At 43.1% G+C, this 23,661-nt stretch overlaps 1 protein-coding gene across 27 annotated transcripts in view; it reads right to left on the reverse strand.

Annotated features, from left to right (window-relative positions):
* LOC105488785 (dynein heavy chain domain 1) overlaps positions 1–23,661 on the reverse strand; it is a 75,693-nt gene extending 52,032 nt beyond the window's left edge. For 5 of the 27 annotated variants that reach the window (XR_011610881.1, XR_011610882.1, XM_071075174.1 and 2 more), the window contains exons 1-7: positions 22,327–23,656; positions 21,210–22,047; positions 17,198–17,371; positions 11,255–11,458; positions 11,066–11,176; positions 8,599–8,755; positions 71–325 (exon numbers count right to left, since the gene is read on the reverse strand). Coding sequence is in view for 24 of the 27 variants with exons in the window: in XM_071075174.1 (XP_070931275.1) it covers positions 71–325; positions 8,599–8,755; positions 11,066–11,176; positions 11,255–11,458; positions 17,198–17,371; positions 21,210–22,047; positions 22,327–22,459 (1,872 nt within the window). In the remaining 3 variants the exon portion in view is untranslated. Of the gene's footprint in view, positions 1–70; positions 326–8,598; positions 8,756–11,065; positions 11,177–11,254; positions 11,459–17,197; positions 17,372–21,209; positions 22,048–22,326 lie in introns of all 27 variants that reach the window. The other 22 variants (XM_071075170.1, XM_071075169.1, XM_071075173.1 and 19 more) reach the window with 13 other exon arrangements.

Below are 23,661 nucleotides of genomic sequence, written 5' to 3' on the forward strand. Positions count from 1 at the left end.
TCAGTACACATTCCTCAGCATCTGGCCCTGGACTGCCTGCCACCTCCACATATGCCACCCACCACCTCACTTGAAGGATGTTGGCCACAAAAGAGGTTATCTGCTCTTCCAAGATAGAAATGAGGCTCTGACAAATCATGTAGTCGACCAGGCGGGCAAACTTTCCCAGCTGCAGCCACCAGGCCTCTGCTTGCTTCAGCTTCTGCTCCAGTTGTTTGCGCTGTACCCTCTGAAGGTATATGGAGCCTTGGCCTGCCCTGATCCTGTCGCAGTTTTGCACTCGCTCCTGTAGGCCCTGTTGCATGTGGTATGTGTCCTCGTGAACCTGTAAGCATAGAGTGGAAACTCACCAGAGATAGGGTGATGGAGAGCAAACCAGCCACCCACTAGTCTGTGCAAACTCTCAGGTCCTGGAGTCTGGGACCTAGAACCTAGATATACACATGGAGGGCTCCTTTTTAGCAGAGTTTACCCCCACCCCACCTGACCCCCTCAATTTTTAAGTGACCAGAGAAGATATGAAATAGAGAACACATATTGAGAGGTCACAATGTGCTAATACAGTAGGCCAGGCCTGTCTACTGAAAACCCCCAGGGTGAAACTCAAATAGAAAATTTGTGTATATGTAAATGTAAGCGTTCACAATGCATAGAAGAGACAAAAAAAAAAAAAAAGACGGGCTGAATAAAGCTAAATAATAATTTCAGGATATGGACTCTGGGTAATAATTAGGCCAGGTGATGTGGCCTGCTGAGTAGAATGATATTGCTTTATGTTACAATAGAAGCTGTTTCTGGGCACTGATATAGACTTTCTATTAGAGGAGAGGGAATGTGGAATAAGAGCCTGGGAGTCTTTTTGTGGGTTCTTCCAGATCTGGGAGGTTCCCCAGCCTATAAAGGCTGCTGACAATTGCCAACACTCTGGGCTTTCACTGTTGAGGAACAGAGAAGAGGTACCAGAAAGCTATGCTTGGCCAGATGGATCCTTTGTCTTCCATGCTCTCCTGTCCCTTTTGATGCTCCCTAGAGCTTGTGATTAGAACTGATTGGTGTCTGCGAATTGTACTTCTGGTATCCATGAGCTCAAGCCCCAATCTTCTCAGACCCAAGCGTAAGACAGTTAAGTCCTAAGCATGGGACATCAAATACATACATGCCCTATGCGTATGATGATTTTGTATATGAGACTAAGTGAAGTGTTCTCTTCCATGTTCTAACAATACTCCCCAATACCCAGTGCTTCCCACTTCATAACCCTTAGTCTAGTGTACCATGATTTTGTTATTTATATAACTCATCGACTACACTGTAAGCTCCTTTAGGAGGCGATCTTATTACACCTTATTTCATTTCTCTATTGCTTAACACAGGGCCTGGCATGGGGTAGTTCCACAGTAAATGCTTGTAAAAAGAATGTATAATCTCACATTGAAAGAGCCTACTGAGTGCTATTAGGATAAAACCATACCAATGACAACAATAATTGCTAATACCATAGAACATAATCAGTATACATTTTTAAAGCACCAATACTAGGGGTGATAACGTACAAATTATAAGAAAAAAATGTTTAGGACGGGCACAGTGGCTCATGCTTGTAATCCCAGCACTTTGGAAGGCCAAGGAGGGTGGATCACTTAAGTTCAGAAGTTTGAGACCAGCCTGGGCAACATGGTGAAACCTGATCTCTGCAAAAAATACAAAAAATTAGCCGGGCGTGGTGGTATCAACTGCTGCAGTCCCAGCTACTCGAGAAGCTGAGGTGGGAAGATCACCTGAGCCCGGGAAGTCGAGGCTGCAATGATCCCTGATCATGCCACTGCACTCCAGCATGGGCAACAGAGTGAGATTCTGTCTCAAAAATAATAAAAATCCTGGAATTCTATGCCTAGTCAGAGTATCATTGAAGTTTGAGGATAAATAAAAACACTTTTTAGATATACAAAGACTCAGAAAATTTTCCATCCACAGATTCTCCCTTAAAAAAAATAAGGAATAGTATTAATATATTCCGGGCAGAGGAAAATGAATCCAAGAGGATAAAGTATTCTACAAAAGATTTGGTGGGTAAAGAAATCTGTGAGATACATTGTTAATTTTAAATAGTGCTATGGCCTGTGTGTTTGTGTCCCTCCAAAATTCATATTTTGAAATCTGAACCCATAAGGTGATGGTATTATGAGGTGGAGTCTTTGGGGAGGTGATTAGGTCATGAGGTCTCCAGTCTCAGGAATAGGATTAGTGCCCTTAAAAAAAAAAAAAAAAAAAAAAAAAGGTCCCAGATCATACAGTATTTGTCTTTCTTCGTCTGGCTTATTTCACTTAGCATAATGTCCCCAGGTTCATATGTGTTGTCATTAATGGCATTATTTCCTTCTTTTTGTGACTGAATAATATTTTATTGTATATATGTATTAACATCACAATTTATTTAACCATCCATCCATCAATGGACACATCGATGTTTCTATATCTTGGCTATTGTGAATAATCCTGCAATTAAAAATGGGGGTATAGATCTCTCCTTGAGATACTGATTTCATTTCCTTTGGGCATATACACAGAAGTGGGATTGCTGGATCATATGATAGTTCTATTCAAAGGGTTCAAACTTTTAGTTGTAAGATGAACAAGTTCTGGGAATCTAATGTACCGCCTGTGTGGTAATGGATGTGTTAATTAATTTGATTGTGGTAATCATTACACAATGTATACATCTATCAAGTCATCACATTTTACACCTTGAATATATTCAATTTTTATTTGTTAATTTTATTTTTAAAAGGCCCCAGAGAGCTGGCTAGTCCCTTCTGCAGCAAGAAGGTGCCACCTATGAGGACTGAGACTTGCCAGACTCTGAATCTGTCATCACCTTGATGTTGGACTTCCCAGCTTCCAAGAATAAATGTTTGTTGTTTGAAAGCCACCGAGATTATGGTATTTTGTTATAGAGGCCTGAGTGGACTAAGGCAAATGAGTAGGTTATAAAACAAGAATGTTCATAACAATCTTGAAGTAAATTCCAGGAGATGTCAATATAAGAGTAATGGGAGGAAGAGGGAAGGGAAAGAAAAGTACGATAATGCCAAGGTTCTTATTCCTCTTGGGAACGACATGGATAAAAATTCATACTTGTCATTCATTCACTCAACAAATACTCACTGAGCACCTACTAAATGGCATACCCTACAGTAAGCACTAGAGATATATTAGTGAATGAATACTTAAGTCCTTGCCCCTCCAGGAGGAGGGAGACAGCAAACATAATAAATACATAATTTATGGTGTACATAAAAATTAGTATTGGCAGGGTGAGGTGGCTCACACTTGTAATCTCAGCACTTTGGGAGGCTGAGGTGGGTGGATCACATGAGATCAGGGGTTTGAGACCAGCCTGGCCCATGTGGCGAAACCCTATGTCTACTAAAAATACAAAAACTAGCCGGGTGTGGTGGCGGGCACCTGTAATCCTAGCTACTCGGGAGGCTGAGGCAGGAGAATTGCTTGAACCCTGGAGGCAAGAGATTGCAGTGAGCCAAGATCATGCCACTGCACTCCAGCCTAGGTGACAAGAATGAAACTCCGTCTCAAAAAAAACAAAACACACACACAAACAGAGTGATTAGAGTACTATGACAAAACAAAAGAGAGTGAAAACATGTATTTTAAAATGATTTTAAAATATTATTTTAAAATACATGTTACAAAAACTGAAAGAACAGCAAGCAGAAATGAACAAATCTATAGTTGTAGGTAGGAAGGGATATTTAACATATATCTCTCAGAAATTGAAAGACAAAGGAGGTTAAAAAATCACTGTGTCTTGACTGGGTGTGGTGGCTCATGCCTATAATCCCAGCACTTTGGGAGGTCAAGGTGGGAGGATCACTTGAGCTTGGAGTTTGAGACCAGCCTGGGCAACATGGTAAAACCCTGCCTCTACAAAAGAAATACAAAAATTAGCCAGGTATGGTGGCCCATGTCTGTAGTCCCAGTTACCCAGCAGGCTGAGGTGAGAAGATGGCTTGAGCCCAAGGGGGTGGAGGTTGCAGTAAGCCAAAATCATGTCACTGCACTCCAGCCTGGGTGACAGAGTGAGACCCTGACTCAAAAAAAAAAAAAAAAAAATTGTGTCTATAGAATATTTGAATACAACAATGAATGAGCTTGGCCTAACACATATTCTTTTAGGTTGAGTTTCCTAGAAGCAGACCCTGAGACAGGGATTTGGAGAAATGTGATTTATTAAAGGAATGATCTTCAGGGAAACAAGAGCCTCTAAGGGAGTAAACAAAGCAGAAAAGAGAAGGGGACAGTACCCAGCAAGATCTCAGCTAAATTCTATTTTTGATCTGATCTGGAGTGGGGAAGGAGGCTTTGGAATGTTCTAGTCATATTGTAGAGTTGTCACGCCTTGAAGCAAGTAAGGAAAAAAAAGGCTGAGGAACTGTTCCATATGAGAGAGACTAAAGAGAAGTAAGCACTGAATTCAATACGTAATTCTGGTTTGGATCCTGAAGAACGAAAAAATATAGTAATAAAGGACATTATTAGAATAATTGCCAAACTTTGAATAAAGATTGGAGATTAGATAACAGAGTTGTAGCAAAGTGAAATTTCCTAATCTTTGATCATTGTACTATAGTTATAAAAGAAAATGTCCTCGTTCACAGAAAAAACATACTGACATATATAGGAGTTGCTATGATTTGAATGATTTGAATGTGTCTCCCAAAAGTTAATGTGTTGGAAACTTAATTGCCATGGTAACAGTTTTAAGAGATGGGGTCTTTAAGAGGTAATTAGCCAAGAGGGCTCAACCCACATGAAAGGGTCAATGTTTTGATCATGGGAGTGGGTTAGTTATCATGGGAATGGATTACTGATAAAAAGGATGAGTTTGGCCTGATTTCCCCTCTCCTCTCTCTGTCTCATATTCATGTCTCATCACTATGTGATACCCTCCACCATGGGATGAGACTCTTGCCAGATGCTCTTGGACTTCCCAGCCTCCAGAACCATGAACCAAATAAACTTTTATTCTTTATAAATTACCCAGTCTTTGGTATTCTATTATAGCAACAGAAAACAAACTAAGGGTAAAGGAGCTGATACCTGCAATTTACTCTCAAATGATTTAGAAAATAATGTGTACATGTTTAGACAAAAAGAAAGAGCATAAACGATAAAGCAAATGGGAAAAATAATCTATATAAAGGATATGTGAGAGTTTATCTTACTATCCTTACAATTCTAATAAGTTTGAAATTGTGTCAAAATACAAAATCACAGAAGGAAGGAAGGAAGGAAAGAAGGTAAAAAGGGAGGAAGGGAGGAAAGAAGGGAGGGAGGGAGAAAGGAAAGGAAAGGAAAGGAAAAAGGAAAGGAAAGGATGGAGAGGAGAGACAGAGGGAGGGAAAAGAAAAAAATAAGTGTTGGTAAGAATGAAAGGCAACTGAGGCCAGGTGCAGTGGCTCACACCTGTAATCCTAGCACTTTGGGAAGCCAAGGCAGGTGGATCACTTGAGATCAGGAGTTCAAGACCAGTATGGGTGAGATGGTGAAACCCTGTCTCCACTAAAAATATAAAAATTAGCTGGGCATTGTGGCTCACACCTATAATCCCAGCTACTTGGGAGGCTGATGCAGGAGAATCACTTGAACACAGGAGGTGGAGGTTGCAGTGAGCTGAGATCACACCACTGCACTCCAGCCTGGGAGACACAGCCAGACTCACACCTGTAATCCCAGCACTTTGAGAGGTCAAGGCAGGCAGATCATGAGGTCAGGAGATCAAGGCCACCCTGGCTAACACGGTGAAACCCCGTCTCTACTAAAAATACAAAAAAAATTAGCTGGGCGTGGTGGCGGGCACCTGTAGTCCCAGCTACTCAGGAGGCTGAGGCAGGAGAATGGTGTGAATCTGGGAGGCAGAGCTTGAAGTGAGCCAAGATCGCACCACTGCACTACAGCCTGGGCGACAGAGTGAGACCCTGTCTCAAAAAAAAAAAAAGAAGAAAGAAGAAAGAAAGAAGAAAGAAAGAAAGAAAGAAAGAAAGAAAGAAAGAAAGAAAGAAAGAAAGAAAGAAAGAAAGAAAGAAAGAAAGAAAGAAAGAAAGAAAGAAAGAAAGAAAGAAAGGAAGAAAGAAAGGCAGGCAGCTGGAAATCAACATCATTGATGGAAATGTAAACTGGTACAACCACTCTGGAAAACTGTTTGGCAGTGTAAAACATACATATATTCTATTCTAGCAACTCCACTCCTGGAATATATATCCCCCAAAAATAAATGCTTATGTTCACCAAAAGGCATGCATGTACAAGAATGTTCATAGCAGTATTATTCATAATAGCAAAAAACTGGAACCAACCCAAATGTCCACAATAGGAGAATGAGTATATAAATTGTGGTCATTCATACAGTGAAATACTACATAGCTATACAAAAAGTGTGAACCACTGATACCTACAACATTATGGATGAATCTCACAAACATAATGTTGACTGAAAAAAAGTCAGGCAAAAAGGAGCACACACTGTCCAATTCTAGTTATATGAAATTCAAAATGAGACAAAATTAACCTGTGGTGACACAGGTCAAAGTACTGGTTACCTCTGCGGGGTTATCAATGAAAAAGGTACCAGGGAGCTTGCTGGGGTGCTGGAAATGTTCTCTATCATGATCCAGGTATACAAATATATAGCAATACAAATACAAATGCAAAAAATTCAACAACTGTACAGTTAAAATTTGTCTACTGTATATGAATTATACCTTCATATAAAAAATTGACTGCTGGATTTCAAAAATTTATAACTATTTTTGTAACATTAAAGGTAGGATTGAGGAACTGAGAGGTAGAGAAAGGCTGTGGAGCAGCTCACCCCCCATCTCCCGCCTCATTCAGATTGGTACAAGGGCAGGTCCAGCATTTATTGCCTGAAGGCTAAAGGCCGCTGTCTCCTTTTCACTCCTGCACCTTGGCTTTAGGATCCTGACATTGCTGATGCCTTTAGCCCCTTTCCTCTAAACCTCCTGAAGACAGACTATGAATTTCCTTTTTAGCCACACTTCTAAAACATCCAAAGAAGATATCACTGAAGAGTCCAATCAATACAAACTTGTAAAATACACAGAGGTTCTGTTAAATCCAAGGTTTGAAACTCTGTGGAGCTGTTATTGAACGTCTTTGTGCAAAGACGTTCAATAATATCCCTAGGTTCCTGGGATACATCAATGAATGAAACAAAGATCTCTACCCTTGTGAAGGTTACAATCTATCATGAGACATTAGTAAAAATAGTAAGCAAATTATATAGTATTTTTAAAGGTGAGAAGGAAGACAGAAAAAGGAAAACAGAGTAGGATAAGGAGGATAGGTAATTCTTAGAAGGGGAAGGAATTTGACTATTCAAAATTTTGTGAAAATGTTTTATTATAGGTATTTTTAAACATTTAAGATTTCATCCAAGAGCAATCAACAGAAGTTATTGCTTCCTCCTAGGAATAGAAATTCCTTGCAGTCGGCCGGGTGCAGTGGCTCACACCTGTAATCCCAGCACTTTGGGAGGCCAAGGCAAGCAGATCACAAGGTCAGGAGATGGAGACCATCCTGGCTAACACGGTGAAACCCCGTCTCTACTAAAAATACAAAAAACTTAGCCAGGCGTGGTGTCGGGCGCCTGTAGTCCCAGCTACTTGGGAGGCTGAGGCAGGCGAATGATGTGAACCCGGGAGGCGGAGCTTGCAGTGAGCCAAGATCGTGCCACTGCACTCCAGCCTGGGCGACAGAGCAAGACTCCATCTCAAAAAAAAAAAAGAAAAAAAAAAGAAATTCCTTGCAGTTGAGGCCATTTTTGGACTTCAGAGTTCTGTCCTTTGTGATTAACCTGCTCTGATGGAGTTTAGAGCAACAGGTAGAACCCAAAACCTGGCTCAAGCCAGGCAAGGTATACCTCCTTCACATTAATTAGTTATTTTCACAAAACCTGGGTGGGCCTCCTCTCTCAGAACTGGACTATCTATACATGGTAATTAGCCATAGTCCTGTGTGAATATCCAGCCCCACCTAACAACAAACCATGATAACAGGCCATGGCAAGAGGCAAGTATACAGGAGGGCCTCCCAGAATTCTAGGCAGGGGGTGTGCATTGCAGATGCAACATACACATAATTAGGAAGGATTCCATCATTGCATCCTTCCACTAACCACAGTGGCCTTCCAAAAGTTTAAGATAGGTTCAAAGATAAGCTCAGCAGCATAAAAGACCAGGATTCCTATTCTCAAATTCCCTAATTCCCAAAGGTCGGCATAAACAACAGACAAAATAAACATTGATATATTCCTTCTCCTCCCTGCTCCTAGGTCAAGATCAACCCGCAGGGAAAGGTCGAGTCCAAGCCTCTGCACACCTGTTATTGATTCGTCCATCCGAGAGTAGAAACTGCTGTTGCTGGGCAGGAAAATGGCTCTGATTCAACTGCAGAGTCCAGGTCTCACAGTGGATTCCAGGAGAAACTTAACAAAAGGAGGCTGAAACTCTGGGGAGCTCAACTTGGAGAAAAGGTCTACAATAAACTAGAGCCTCTTACCAGTCGAAGAATGGATGTGCAGAGGTTCAGGCAACGATGGAGCAGTCGTAGAGCCTTATGCTTCTCCTTGGCTAGAGCTTTCTGCAGGTCCAGAAGCTCATAGCACCGATCCAGTTCCTGGGGTAGCCAGGATACAGAGTGTAGCTCCTGCAGAAGCCTAGAATCAAGGACTAAGCTGGTCAGAGCTGGCATCCCAATCCTTCCTTAGATACCTTTGACCTCTTCTCAGCCTAACTTACCTCAGAGTGCACAAATAGTTACAGAGCTTGTAACATTACCAACAGTGACCAATAGTGACAGCTCCCTCTCAGAGTTCTCTGAAAGAGTATAAGCCCAGAAAGCTGCTTTCTCAGCTATACAAGCTGAGAAAAGGCTTGGGGTATGTGCAAGTGCTTATACCTAGTGATCTCTCTGCTAGAAGAGAGGGTCAAATAAGTACCAAGATCTGACTTAGAAGGAGAGACAGCAGAGGCTTCTTCCTTGGAATAGAGAAAACTAAGGGTCCTAAAAGTCTAGGTGGACAGGTAAATTTTAGGATCAAATGTAATGAAACTGGAACTTCTCTATGGGCTGCCCATCCCTGAGGAAGCTCAATCCTGTTATCCATACCTCCCAAGCCCCAGAGAACGCCACATCTGTAAACATCCTTGAAAAAGATAAAAGACTCCTAATAATCAGACAGGATGGTCACAATGGGCATCACTTATTCAGTGTCTACTGAGAGATACTGAATGTGGCACTTCGTATTCACAGTCTCGTTTAATTCTCATTACAGAATTAAATGTAGAAATCTTTACCTGAGTTTTAAGATCAGGAAACTGAGGCTCAAATACTAAAGTCCCTTGCTAGTACTCAAGGTCTAAATAAGATTTGTCCAGCCTCCCAAGCCCTTATGCTCTTAATTACACCATGATGATTAGGCTGGACTGGAGGATGAAACCCCCTAGAGCAGAAGTTGCAAACTGGGTTAAATTCAGTGGAAAAGTTTTTCAAAATGAGTCACTAAGAGTTGGCTAGCATACAGTATTTTAATAAAAATTTGAAGGCCTGGTGTGGTGGCTCATGCCTGTAATCCCAGCACTTTGGGAGGTCGAGGCAGGTGGATCACCTGAGGTCAGGAGTTCAAGACTAGTCTGGCCAACGTGGCAAAACCCTGCCTCTATTAAAAATTAAAAAAATTAGCCAGGCGTGGTGGTGCATGCCTGTAATCCCAGCTACTCGGGAGGCTGAGGTGGGAGAATTGCTGGAACCCAGGATGCACAGGTTGCAGTGAGCCGAAATCATGCCATTGCACTCCAGCCTGGGTGACAAGAGCGAAACTCTGTTTAAAAAAAAAAAAAAAAAAAAAAAATTGAGTTAAAATTTGGTTGAAATTTGAGAAATTTTGGGCCGGGCGCGGTGGCTCAAGCCTGTAATCCCAGCACTTTGGGAGGCCGAGACGGGCGGACCATGAGGTCAGGAGATTGAGACCATCCTGGCGAACATGGTGAAACCCCGTCTCTACTAAAGAATACAAAAAACTAGCCGGGCGAGGTGGTGGGCGCCTGTAGTCCCAGCTACTCAGGAGGCTGAGGCAGGAGAAGGGCGTAAACCCGGGAGGCGGAGCTTGCAGTGAGCTGAGATCGGGCCACTGCACTCCAGCCTGGGCAACAGAGCGAGACTCCGTCTCAAAAAAAAAAAAAAAAAAGGTGAGAAATTTCACAACAAAATGTGGACTTCTAGGAAATCCTGAAATTTAAGGTGGCTGATCACACTGGACCTATATTCCCAAATGGCAACAATTAGTTGGAACTGAGTCGTGACTATCCTCTTTAGATGCAGCCTCCAGATTGCACTTCTCATGCTCCCTAATGTCTTCCACCTAAACCACTGCATTCCTTCAAAACTTCCTGCTTAGGCCCTTTAGGCATCTGAATTTGCAACTCTTATCACAGAATATACCTAAGAGTAGCTGAGGAGTCACGTAGGGAAAGCAAGGAAATATTGAAAATAGGAATAACCAACATTTTCCAAAAAAAAAAAGTATCCAAGTAATATCTTGGAAAGAACAGAGAGTTTGGATTCAAACAACTGAATTAGACCCCCAGATCTGACATTACACATAATTACGTGAGAGCAAGTGGTTTAAGATATATAATTACCTGGAGAATATTGCATATATTCTCCATAGAGAATATATTCTATTCATGAAATAGAATATAATCTTTTCAGAATATATATTCAGAATATATATTCAAACAAAAAACTGGTTATTTAACAGTATGTAAGATATGATCACATTTTGTATACGTGATAGAAAAGAGACTAGAAAGATACGCAACGAAATGTTCATAGTGGTTGGAAGGATTAAAGGTTTTTTTTCTTTGTGCTTTATTGTATCTGTCAGATTTTCTACAACAAACATACTATTACCTTTAGTAAAACTAATTTTTAAAAACTCAATGAAGTTGTGTTTTTAATACCTCACCTACTAATATGGAGTAGCCCAGCTCCAAAGTGGGGCACAGCCAAGAGCAGATGATTCTCTAGGAAATTCCGGAGTCGATGCAGCCCCTGCAATCTCACATTCTTCTTCCAACTAGAAATTAGAGGTCAGTGATAATATACTGTTGCTGTCATCCATTTCCTACCAAATCACATATCTGTCATTACCTACCAGGTAAAGGACTTGCGTAAGAGGCAATACTTAAAGAATGGAATGGACTGGAGCTGTTGCCAGAGAACACAGTGATGGTGCCAGGTACCCAGTGTCATCGTCTCGCTACCTTCTACAGGATGTACGTGCAAGATCCCAAAGGGAGAGAAGATGTAGTGCTCGGCATTCACCTTGTCGGGTGGCACCACCATCAGGCTGTAAGGCCTTTAAAAAAAAAGAGCTCTGATCAGTGAAGGCCCTGGTAACTTGGTCAGACTTTAAGAGACCAAAGGAGGATAGAGGAGATGAAAAAGGGAAACAGGAAGGCAGGCAGAAGAAAGGAGAAAAAGGGGGAAAGAGAACAGAATGATTTTTAAACTAGAAAGATGAAACAAATATTATTAAGAAACCGAAGCCAAAGGTAGATAGGAAGAAAGAAAAAGGCACCTAGCCAGTTCCAAGAAATTAATATCTTCACACGCAGATATCTTACATCCCATCAAATCTAAGACACTGTCCACCATAAGCTGCAGCATTGTCTTATGAAATGCTAAGATAAAAATGCTTCTAATAAGATATTCCATCAATTTGTAAGATGCATCCAATTTTAGAGATGATAAATGTGAAAAATTCTCATTTCTAGAAATGATAAAATACATACATACTTGGGTACTGAAAGACATGCAGAGATAATCAGAATGTTATTTGGTGGAGTAACCGAGATTGGAGAAAAGCAAAGGAAGACTAGAAAATTAGAAACAGGCAAATAAAGAGGAAAATTGCAACCTAGTTAACTAGACAAGTACCTTCAGAGCCATCTTAAAAATCTTAGTTGGTCTTGGGTTCTCTTACTTCAGCAAAATGCACCTATATCCCACATTAAATGCAATATATATGTAGTGATATAATAGGTGTATCTAGTTACAGTAGGCCAGTTAGCATAATGCTATGTTTAGATACATTTAATAAAGCATTTATTTTTATTTTTCTGTTTTCTTTATATAACTCAGAGCCAGCAATATTTTTAAGTATTACATATATTTTTAGCACTTTAAAAGCTGTATCATAGGTCCTATAATGCCTAAGAGATAAAATAGCCCTCCTCTATCTCTTATCTCTCTCAACTTTCTAGAAAACATTGTTAAGCAAGTGACTTAAGTACATTTTAGATAGATACCAGAATGGACATGCTAAGTCAAGTCATATTAAAACCTTGCTTTGTTTTTGACAAAGTTACTAAAGTGTCTCAAGTATAGTACTAATATCCCCAAATTACAGTTAGGAAAACTGAAACAAAGAGAAGTTAAAGCTTTGCCCAAGACAGTTAAGGGAACAATACAGGATTTAAAACCAAAGTTACCTGACTCATGCCCCTCCTTTAATCAGTGGGCCATTTAGCTTCCCACAGTGAGGCTGCCTATGTTAACTGAGCCCTGGCTCTTCCCAAGAGGTATTTCCTTTTCCTATGACCTACTTAATGGAGGCTGCTGTTTCTGTGTAGGGCCAGGAGTTACGGAGTACCCTTCTCATTCGCAATGGCCACTACTCCTTTGGAGGAAATTCACTCATTCTACAAATGTTTAATAAGGCAAGCAGTGTGTAAGCCACTGAGGATACATCAGTGTTCAAGAAAAATTCACTCCCTGCCTTTATGGAACTTAGTTAAACCATTTATCAAGTTGTACCTCTGTTCAAGTATTGTGGTCAGCGATGGGGACATAAAGATGACTTCTATATAGTCCTTGTCCTCGAAGGGCTCAGAATCAACTGGCATATGACATGATACTAGAGAGCAGATGGGGGAAATTAGTATCTTCCTGAGTCCCAGACCCAAACATTCAGCTGCTTCCACAACATCTCAAACTCCGTCTTGCTTGCATCTGAAACTCACCAAGTTCTGTACTAAACTCAGTATCTACTCCCACCAAATCTTTCCCTAATCTGGGCAATTAGTTCACTCATTCATTCAACAAATATTACTGAGTATCTACTCTATGCCAGACTGTTCTAAGCCCTGAAGATATATCATTAAACACAACAAACCCAAACCCCTCCCCAATGGAGCTCTCATTCTACTAGAGAAGATGATAAACATCATTAACAACAGGGAGGGGGGAAAAGAGCAGGCAAAGGGAGATTGGCGGTGCCAGGGGAGAAGTGTAATTTTAAATGGGGTGGGTAAGGGTGGGGAAGTGACAGCTGAGCAAAGACTCAAGGAATAAAGGAGGTGAAGGAATAAATTCCTAAATGTAAATCAAACACTGGAGAAAATGCAATTAAAATTTTGATAAATTCAAACACATTTAAAAAACCTATTACATAGCAAATAAAGAAATAAAATGAAACAAGTGAAAAAGTTATTTCTATTGATGGTGCACTAGAAATTTGGACCAACATTCGCACTTGAGAACAACTAGAAAAACTAGGCCAACTATCTGGATAACATATGAAACTGGATAATACATGAAATATAATATCTGTATAACACATCAGAGAACCCAAAAATGTAATCCCCCAGGCTTCAGGTTGAGACCCCAAATGGCTACAACACATGAGTAAAGTGGAACCAGAAATATACCTCCTCCTTGGTATGGGGCCTGAACTACAACTTTTGCTCATTTAGTTCCCTGAGTCTGTTGAAAGCTTGGCTCCTCTTTTCAGTATCTCAGGAATGTATAGTAAAATTGACATTTAACTACCTTTATATTGAGAGGAATTGAGAGGAGCCTCTGTCTGGGGAAAAGCAGCACCAAATGCTGAACTCATTGCAATGGGTTTCCTTCTTTGGCAGATCCTGGCCCTGTAATCATCCATTGCCTTTTTAGTTCTCTTGTCAATAGTTTCTTGTCTCTTTATGTGCCTAATTGTCTTTGATCGTGATGCTTCTTTGATTATAAAAGATGCTAATAGTTTAAAGCCCTATGCTTGTCATTTCCTTTCTGTAAGCTCTCCACTATGATTTGTAGGCATTCCATCTCACATTGTCACCATTACTATCATTACAGCCATGACAGTCAAGTGTAGCAGCCACTAGGTGTATCACATTCAACCACAAGTGATATAATTTAATTAATTGTGATGCCACTATGTGTCATGGATTACTAGTATCCTATTTCCCATTAGCAAGGAATTCAATACTGTTTTAGGCCAAGGACATTACCAAATCAAAGAAGATCCTATATTAGAGGCTAGTTTCCTGGGGCCACTCATAATACCAGATACTGTGTTAGCCACGGTCCAGGCAGTAAAACAGAAACCATACTAGGCATTTCAACAAAGTGAATTTAATAAAGAGAATGTGTTTTTGAAAAGATGTCGAAGCCAGGCGCGGTGGGTCATGCCTGTAATCTCAGCACTTTGGGAGGCCAAGGTGGGTGGATCACTTGAAGCCAGGAGTTTGAGACCAGCTTGGCCAATATGGTGAAACCCTGACTCTACTAAAAATATACAAATTAGCCAGGCATATTAGCAGGTGCCTGTAATCCCAGCTACTTGGGAGGCTGTGGCAGGAGAATCACTTGAACTTGGGAGGTGGAGATTAAAGTGAGCCAAGATCGCCATGGCACTCCAGCCTAGGCGACAGAGCGAGACTCCATTTAAAAAAAAAAAATAAATAAAAAATAAATAAATAAATAAATAAATAAATAAATAAATAAAAACAGCTCCAGAACTAGAGGAACAAATGGAAGAGGTTCGGGTTATTAGAAGCTATGAGATTGGAGGAGGGGCCTTGCAGAGTTGAGACTCAAAACTCTGAATGCGGCTGGGTGCAATGGCTCATGCCTGTAATCCCAGCACTTTGGGAGACTGAGAAGGGAGGATAGCTTGAACTCAGGAGTTCGAGACCAGCCTGAGCAACAAAGTGAGATCCCATATCTACAAAAAATTTAAAAATTAGCCAGGCATGGTGGTGGGCACCTGTGGTCCCAGTCACATGGGAGGCTGAGGTGGGAGGATCACTTGAGCCCAGAAGGTGGAGGCTGCAGCAAGCTGTGTTCCTGCCACTGCACTCCAGCCGGGGCAACAGAGCAAGACTGTCTAAAAAAAGAAAACAACAACAACAAAAAGAACTCTGAAGGAAAGGGGCTACCAGCTGGTGTTGGTACGTCTCAGCGTTATGAAAAGGCTGATTCAGACAGTGCTGGCTTGGCTAGGCACAGTGGCTCACACCTGTAATCCCAGCACTTTGAGAGGCTGAGGCGGGTGGATCACTTGAGGTCAGGAATTCAAGACCAGCCTGACCAACATGATGAAATCCTGTCTCTACTAAAAATACAAAATTAGCCAGGTGTGGTAGCACATGACTGTAATCCCAGCTACTTCAGAGGCCGAGGCAGGAGAATCGCTTGAACCAGGGAGGTAGAGGTTGCTGTGAGCTGAGATCGTGCCATTGCACTCCAGCCTGGGCAACAAGAGTAAGCTCTCTCTCAAAAAAGAAAAAAGAAAGTGCTGATGCCAGGGTGAAAGACCATTGCTGAGGCGATGATGGCAGAAAGAGCAAGCAAACGAAGCAGCAAGTCCCTTCCCCTCTTATCTTGCTGTCCAGTCTCCTAGCACTCTCCATTAATCAAACCTAATAGGAGGCCAGCTGAAAAAAGAGAAAAAGTTTGCAGAATCTCAGCCTCAGTATCACAAAGCAGAGAGGGAGGAGAATTAGAATCAACAGACAATCAGTTAATAACTGACAGATGCTCTCAGTGAACATTTATTAAATGAATTGATCAGTAAATGAATGAATGATATTGATCATTAGTGCTACCTAAGTTCAAGAGATCAGTGTGTGCAGGAAATAAGGTTCTTTGGGAGACTGTATTAGATACTGCTTAAGAGCATAAACTTTTGAATTAAGATAGTCCTAGGTTTAAATCCTAGTTACACCACTTATTATGTAGCTTTGGATAAATTACTCAACCTCTCTTATGTATCAGTCCACTCATCTCATATACCGAAATAATAATAGCACCTACCTGGTAGATGAGGATTAGGTAACCCATGTCATGAGTTTATTAGCACAGTGCCTAATATATTGAAGAGCCTGGTTAAAGGCAATTACTACAATTATTTCTGGGAGCAGATAGACTTGAATAGGGCTTTTAAAAATAGGTGAGATTTGAGCTGGGCATCGTGGCTGATGCCTGTAATTCTGGCAATTTGGGAGGCTGAGGCTTGAACCCAGGAGTTTCAGACCAGCCTGACAACATAGTGAGACCTCATTCTACAAAAAATAAATTTTAGAAAACTGGCCGAGTGTGGTGACTCATGCCTATAATCCCAGCTACTCAGGAGGCTGAGTGAAAGGATTGCTTGAGCCAGAGAGATTGAGACTGCAGTGAGCCATGATTGCGCCACTGCACTCCAGCCTGGGTGACAGAGTGAGCCCTTGCTTCAAAATAATAACAAGAAGAATAAATTTTTAAAAGTAGGTGTGATTTGGATCTAATGAGAGGAAGTGAATAAATGCCTCTTGAGTCATGGGGAAGGAAGAGACCTGTTTTTACAGCCACATAGATAAATTAGAACCAGGAGGTAGAAGTTAAAAGAACACAGACTTTGATTCAGTCTAAGGAACAAGATGCCTGGAAAAAAATTTTCCTGACACTGCAAAGATTTAAACAAACACATGATTCTTCCATTGGAGTTGGAAGAGATCACCATAAAATTTACTTCTGAGGCTATGAACAAATGTTTCTATCATTCTAGGATAGAATAAAGAAGAGCAAAATATGAGAAAAGGATGTGTAAGACAAAAGTCTGCAAAAGCAAAGGGGAGTGAAGGGGAGGTAGAGAGTGGAAAGGAGGAGGAGGCTGAGGAGAAGGGAAGAGAGAGGGACACTGGAGTCAGAGGAGGAGTATGTGGAGAAAGGACAGGGAGAGGGGTGCACACGCGGAGAAAGAGGAGGCGGAAGATAGCACAGAAGGAAACCAGGCAGTGGGAGGAGAAGGGGCCTGGACATAGGCTCTCACCTAAAGTACCGGCTGGGAGCCACATTGAGATAGAGGAAATGGATCTTCTTCAGGTATCTCTCTGTCTTCAGAGCAGTCATCACCTGGCTACCCAGGAAGGAAGTCTCAGGTGAGAAGCCAATGCTGCTCTTTTGGAGGGTCTTTTCCCTGGGAACTTCATAGTCAAGCTGAGACCTGTATGACAAAAAGTCAGGAGAGAAAAGGCAGAGCAAAAAGGTCAAGTACCTTAGAGGGAGGCCTTGCCACTGTTGACTAGTGAAAGGAGGAGCTAGATCAGGTGCCTGAGGAGACCTGACATGGCATTGTCAGAGCCTGACTACCATCTATATTCAAAGATACCACATACTGGGCAAATATAGTGTATTATGCAACACAGTTAGGCAACAATATTGACACAAACATGTGTGTGAGCAAACTCTCCCTTTCTGATAAACAAATAATCATTCTGGATTGATTGTAATTACCGTGAAGTCAGTATTACACTGTGTACAAATAATGGGAAGTAATACTGTGTACAAATAATGGGAAGACTTTATTTTCACAACTCATTGCTACGTAAGTCCACAGTACTGGACTTCCCCTCCCAGCTCAACCTTCTTAGCCTTTCAGATCTAATAGTCTATCTTTGATTCCATTATACGTGCTTTCCAACCCTGAATGATCTCCATGCCTGTTACATTTTCTGCTCTTCCCCCACCATCACCCAACCTCTAGCTTCATATTCTTTCCTTTCCTGCCAAGATCTAATGGTGGCCCCCTCAAGCCTGCACCAATACGCTCATCCTCTTACTCTTCTGCATTCTGGTCAAGAAAATTGGTATGGAAATTAGTTACCAATAACTCAAAAGGGAATGACTAATAATTTTTAGTCGGGGTGACCTGAGAGCGCACACAAAAAAACTCAGGAACGATTTAACTTAGACTTAGCCAGTCAGAATATACCAGTATCATTAACTGACTCAAACTTAGATCAACACAAATTTCCCCAGGGATAACACTGCAATCCTATTCTAGAATTCATATCAACAATATGGTTTATAACCTTTATAAATATGTCCTTGATGAACTGTTGTGTTAGATCAGGACATCTTAAATGGTATAATTGCTCTTATAGGTTCATTTTCTCAGCAAAGTCCTATATGATATGGTATATTCAGAAGATCACAAAACCAAGGACATTTGCTCCTCTACAGGTTCCTGGTGTCCAATCAGTTGTGGGCTCATTCTGCTCTGATGTCTTCACACAAGTCCTCAGGCAGCTACCTCTTTCAGGCCTCTCAAACTGCTATCCCTAACCCCATGCAAGCCCTGCTGAGCTCCCAGTTCCATCCCATTCTGTCTCCTTCCCTGTCTGGAGAAAGCTGAAGTTTTTAGCCATTAGCCAATTCCCTCAACTTCAGTTGCCTTCCCACACACTTATCTGTCCCCCAATTTCAGAGGAAGAAGTATCCTTTCTTCTCTGTAAGATTGATTCCTCCATCAGTGCTCTGGATCCTATTTTTAATCTACTCTTCTTGTTACCTTAATCTATTCGTTTAGTCTATGAATATTTATTGAGCACCTACTTTTCAAGCACCATGTTAAGGGCTATCAACATCTCTCCATTAAAAAAAAAAAAAAAAAAAAAAAAAAAATTCCTACCCAGACACCAAAATTCTTTCAAGCTGCTGCCCTGCTATTTGTCTTTTTCCTTCAAGCTAAGCTTCACAAAAAAATTGTAAAATGCGATTTCCACTTCATCTTCCATTCACTCCTCAATGCACCACAATCTAGCTTCCTCCCCACAAAACTTAACCTCTTCCTTGTTACTACAGCCAATGAACATTTTCATTCTTCTTACTTGTCTCATTTAACATGTAATACTACTGACTGCTCCCTCCTCCTTGAAACTCTGTTTCACCTTCTAACCTGCGACAATGTTTTTGTTAATCTAATCTAGACCTGAACACTTCCCACAGGTACTTTCCCCTAACTACACACACATTCTCTCTCTCTCTCTCTCTCTCTCTCTCTCTCTCTCTCTCCCCCCACCCCACCCCCAGAGGAGCAGCCAGGCAAAAGACAGTATTCTTTTGTTTTATAGCACTTATTACAATTTGTAATTATATTTTACTTGTTATCAACTTAACTATCTCTCCCTAACTAAACTGTAATACCTCAAGGGAAGGGATTGAGTCTGTCTCATTCACTTCTGTATCCCTAGAATCTTACAGTTCCTAATAAATGTAGCTATCCAACACTTATTAAATGAATGAATGCCTGGGAAGCCACTCCTGGAGAACATAATGCAAATGAAGCCATATTAGCTAGACCTTAGAGGTTTACTGCCAGGTTCAAAGGTAGGACAAAGAACTTGATCCCTTCCCAACATCTCAGCCCATGCCAATTCAGTTAAGTTCCCCTAGGAAACGAAACTTGTACTCAGGGCACAGGGCAGCTCTTTGAAAAAGGAAAAGATTCTGATAGGCCTACCATAAATTTGTGGCATTGGCCACCTTCCATCAGCACCCCAGGAGCCTACCTATCTATCCAACATTAGGCTTTAATGGAAAGACTTCACCCAGCCATAAACTTACAGCAAAAACTGCGGAAGTCAAGCTCAATTAAAGGTAAAACTAGCCTTCTTCCCAAACAGTAAATGTGCCACAGACAGCTGCAAAGCATTGTCTAGAAAATGAGGTCAGAGGACAAGAAGAATTCCAAGACTAAAGTTAAAGAACTCTCTTGGGCGCGGTGGCTTATGCCTGTAATCCCAGCATTTTGGGAGGCCAAGGTGGGCAGATCACTTGAGACCAGGAGTTGGAAACCTAGCCTGGCCAACATGGCGAAACACTGTCTCTACCCAAAATACAAAAATTAGCCGGGCATGGTGGCATGAGCCTGTAATCCCAGCTACTCGGGAGGCTGAGGCAAAAGAATCACTTGAACCTGTGAGGCAGAGGTTGCAGTGAGCCAAGATCAGGCCACTGCACTCTAGCCTGGGCGACAGAGTGAGACTGTTTCAAAAAAAAAAAAAAAAAAAAAAAAAAATCTACAGTTAAAGAACGCTGAGAAGAGAAGGTCTCTGTAAGCATTCTGAAATCCTGTAGAGAGCTCTGCCAGCCAGATATTTTTAAAAAGAAAAAAACAGGGCTGGGCGCAGTGACTTACGCCTGTAATCCCAGCACTTTGGGAGGCAGAGGTGGGCGGATTATGAGGTCAGGAATTTGAGACCAGCCTGGCCAACATAGTGAAACTCCGTCTCTACTAAAAATACAAAAATTAGCTGAGTATGGTGGCACATGCCTGTAGTCCCAGCTACTCAGGAGGCTGAGGCAGGAGAATCACTTGAACCCGGGAGGTGGAGGTTGTGGTGAGCCGAGACCACACCATTGCACACCAGCCTGGGCAACAGAGTGAGACTCCATCTCAAAAAAAAAGAAACAAAAAAATATCACTCAAGGGGCCAGGGTGCCCACATTGGCAGGACAAGAAGACTCTGGAAGGGTCAAAATGAAATTCTATCCAGTAGTGCTGCCAACTCCACTCTGCCTTGGAGCTGTTTTAACTCACATACATGTGGTAAGGACAGTCAGACATGCATTCCCTAGGGGTACCTTGAGGGAAAGACCCAGCATCCAGGAATCAACTCACGGTAGGCCTGGGCAATGTTAAGTGATTATGAATGAATTACAGAAAAAGAATTAAGGAGACTTCTGGCATCATCTAAGAAAGAAGCCTGGAAACTGAAAAGTGAAGCTGTTATTCTAAAGCTTTGGCTGCCTCATAGCTGACTTCTGATTTTCATTAATTTCTGTATTTCTCCATGGGGATTAACACTAACACCACTGGGTTTATTTTGCAGAGAAAAAGGAAGAGGAAAGTAGCCTCACACTAGCTTTGTGTGGAGTTGGGTTAATCCCCTATGATCAACAGAGAGCTGGATCTAAATTTCCAAGTGACCCTACAGGCACCCATAAAACAGCTCCTTTTTCTCCTCTGCTCAAAGCCCTAGACTGAGTCCCTCACTTACCTGGTCTCTTTTCTTCCAACAGGCTCCTCCTCTGCATTGTCAGTGTCACTGCTTTCATACTGTACAGGGATGTCCGTTGCCAGTGCCAAGGGAAGGAGACTAAGTCCATCCAGCCACACAGCCTCTTCTAGGGCCACCTGAGCACCAACAATGCCCAGGCAGCGCTGTAGCTCGGGTAGTGTCAATGGTCGCAGCCAGGTGGCCAGCTCCTCCTTTACTTGCTGCCTACTCCACCGGGCCTGCACAAAAGGGCAAGCTGGGCATGGGGGCCTGTGATGGAGCCTCTGCTTCTGGGGACAGCAGTCAGCATGGGAAGCACTGTCTAACAAAGAGCTGTCTGGAGGAAAAGCCTGGTTAATGGCACCTAGCAGGTCCAGATGGAGGTGGGTTTGGACCCAGGGTGCCCAGCAGTACAGCTGCTCCAGGAAGGGCAGCAAATCAAGGTGGCCAACTAGCAACTCACGATATGGAGGCAGCAGACCCAGTACTGCATGCAGATAGCGCCAAGCTGCAGGGCTACTGTCCTGCAACACAGCTGAGAACAGAGTTCGGAGCTCAGCTAGCAGGAGTTCCAGCACTGTGGGCTGCTCTGACTCAGTCGCTGGCTTCACTAACTGCCTCTGTTTCTGCTGACAGGCCAAGGGCTCTTCTTTGCTGTCCAAGACACATATGGAGTGCCAAGACTTAAGGGCATCAGATGATGTCTCATCAGAAGACAAACCTACCCTCTTCTCCTCTGGGACCATGAGGAGCTGGGCATTCAACTGCTGCCGAAGTGACCTTGCCCACAGCTCAGGCTCCAACTGCCAGTTCCAGGATGCCAGATGCCGGGCCTCACCTGTATGGGCCAGCCCAGGAGAGGGGCCAGAGAAGGGACCTCAGGTTCTGGGCAGGGGATGGTCAGAGTCAATGGGGTTAGGAGGAAGAAAAGACCTGGGACAGGGAAATAGATGGAGCTACAGAGCAGAGCCAGACCAGCAGAGAGCCTTTCCTGAGACCCTCAGGCCCTCCCTACTGCTTCCCCAAAGACTCTGGTAAGGAGCAGGCCTAAGAAAGAGGTGAGAGCCCTCCTGGCAGAAGAGTTCCTTCTTACCTCCCAATACCCTGTCCCCCTCACCTGGCCTAGGGGATTTAGGAGGCAAGGCAAGGGAAGAGAGCCCGATCTTCTGATGAGGTTTCATGGAAGAGTGCCTGCTGAAGCAGTGAATGAACTTAGACTTGAGTTCCAGTCCGAGGCTCACCCTAATCATAGCCACCCATACACGGAGAGACTGGCACACACACGTGCAATCACCTGAAAAGGCAAACTGACACACCCACAGAGCTCACTCTGAACCTCAGTCACAGCAGGAAATCTGCACTCCAGCTGGCGATCGCCTGAAAAACGGGTTAACAGGTCGTCACTCAGAGGCAGCAAAGCCCCAGTCCCATGACGTCTTCGCCCACAGGCTAAGGAGGTCGTGAAGACAGAAAGCCAAGGAGCAGGCAAGGCAAATGACGGTCAGGATGCGGGTAGGGGAAGACGTTAAGAAGGGGCAAAGGAGGGGGGCTGGGAACGCGGGGAAGAGGAGGCGGACTCTGTGGGAGGGGGTCCTGAGCGCAGGGGCGAGAGCGGGTCCTGGGGAACAAAGAGAAACGGATCCCGAGCCGAGGACTCACCCCGCAGCTCCACCCGCACCCAGCAGTTAGAACCGTTACAAGATCCCAGAGGGACTGAGTCTTTACCAGGAGCATCCGGGGGAGCCAGAAAGAGGAGGGGCCAGGGTCCGATATGGGCGGGGCCGAGAGGGGAGAGCCCGAGCCAGGAGGGGCCGAACCAGGCCGAACCTGTGGGCTGAGGCTTGCCTGGGACAGGGACCTGCAGGGGACCAGGCCGGGTCTGAACGTGCAGCACAATTGACTCAGGAGACTAGCAATCCAGAGGGTGTCGTAAGCAGGTGTTTATATCCATACAGTGTCTAAACTAGTGCCAGGTCTTTGGTATGTCTTTGGTACTTCCCCATCCCCACCCCCAACGTATCCATCTACCCTATCCCACCTCCCCACAAGAAGCCCGAATAAAACAAAATCCTTGATCTCAAGGAGTTCAACATCTATTTGGCACGGGGGGAGGGATTTTTGGGGGGAGAGCTTATGTAGGAGCTGATTTTTAAAAATTAAGTTGAATGAGGCCGGGCGCGGTGGCTCACACCTGTAATCCCAGCACTTTGGGAGGCCGAGGCGGGTGGATCACGAGGTCAGGAGATCGAGACCATCCTGGCTAACACGGTGAAACCCCGTCTCCACTAAAAATACAAAAAAATTAGCCGGGCGTGGTGGCGGGCACCTATAGTCCCAGTTACTCCGGGAGGCTGAGGCAGGAGAATGGCGTGAACCCGGAAGGTGAGATCGCCCCACTGCACTCCAGCCTGAGCGACTGAGTGAGGCTCCGTCTCAAAAAAAAAAAAAAAAA

This window comes from Macaca nemestrina, chromosome 12 (assembly GCF_043159975.1).
Source record: "Macaca nemestrina isolate mMacNem1 chromosome 12, mMacNem.hap1, whole genome shotgun sequence".
Taxonomy (NCBI): domain Eukaryota; kingdom Metazoa; phylum Chordata; class Mammalia; order Primates; family Cercopithecidae; genus Macaca; species Macaca nemestrina.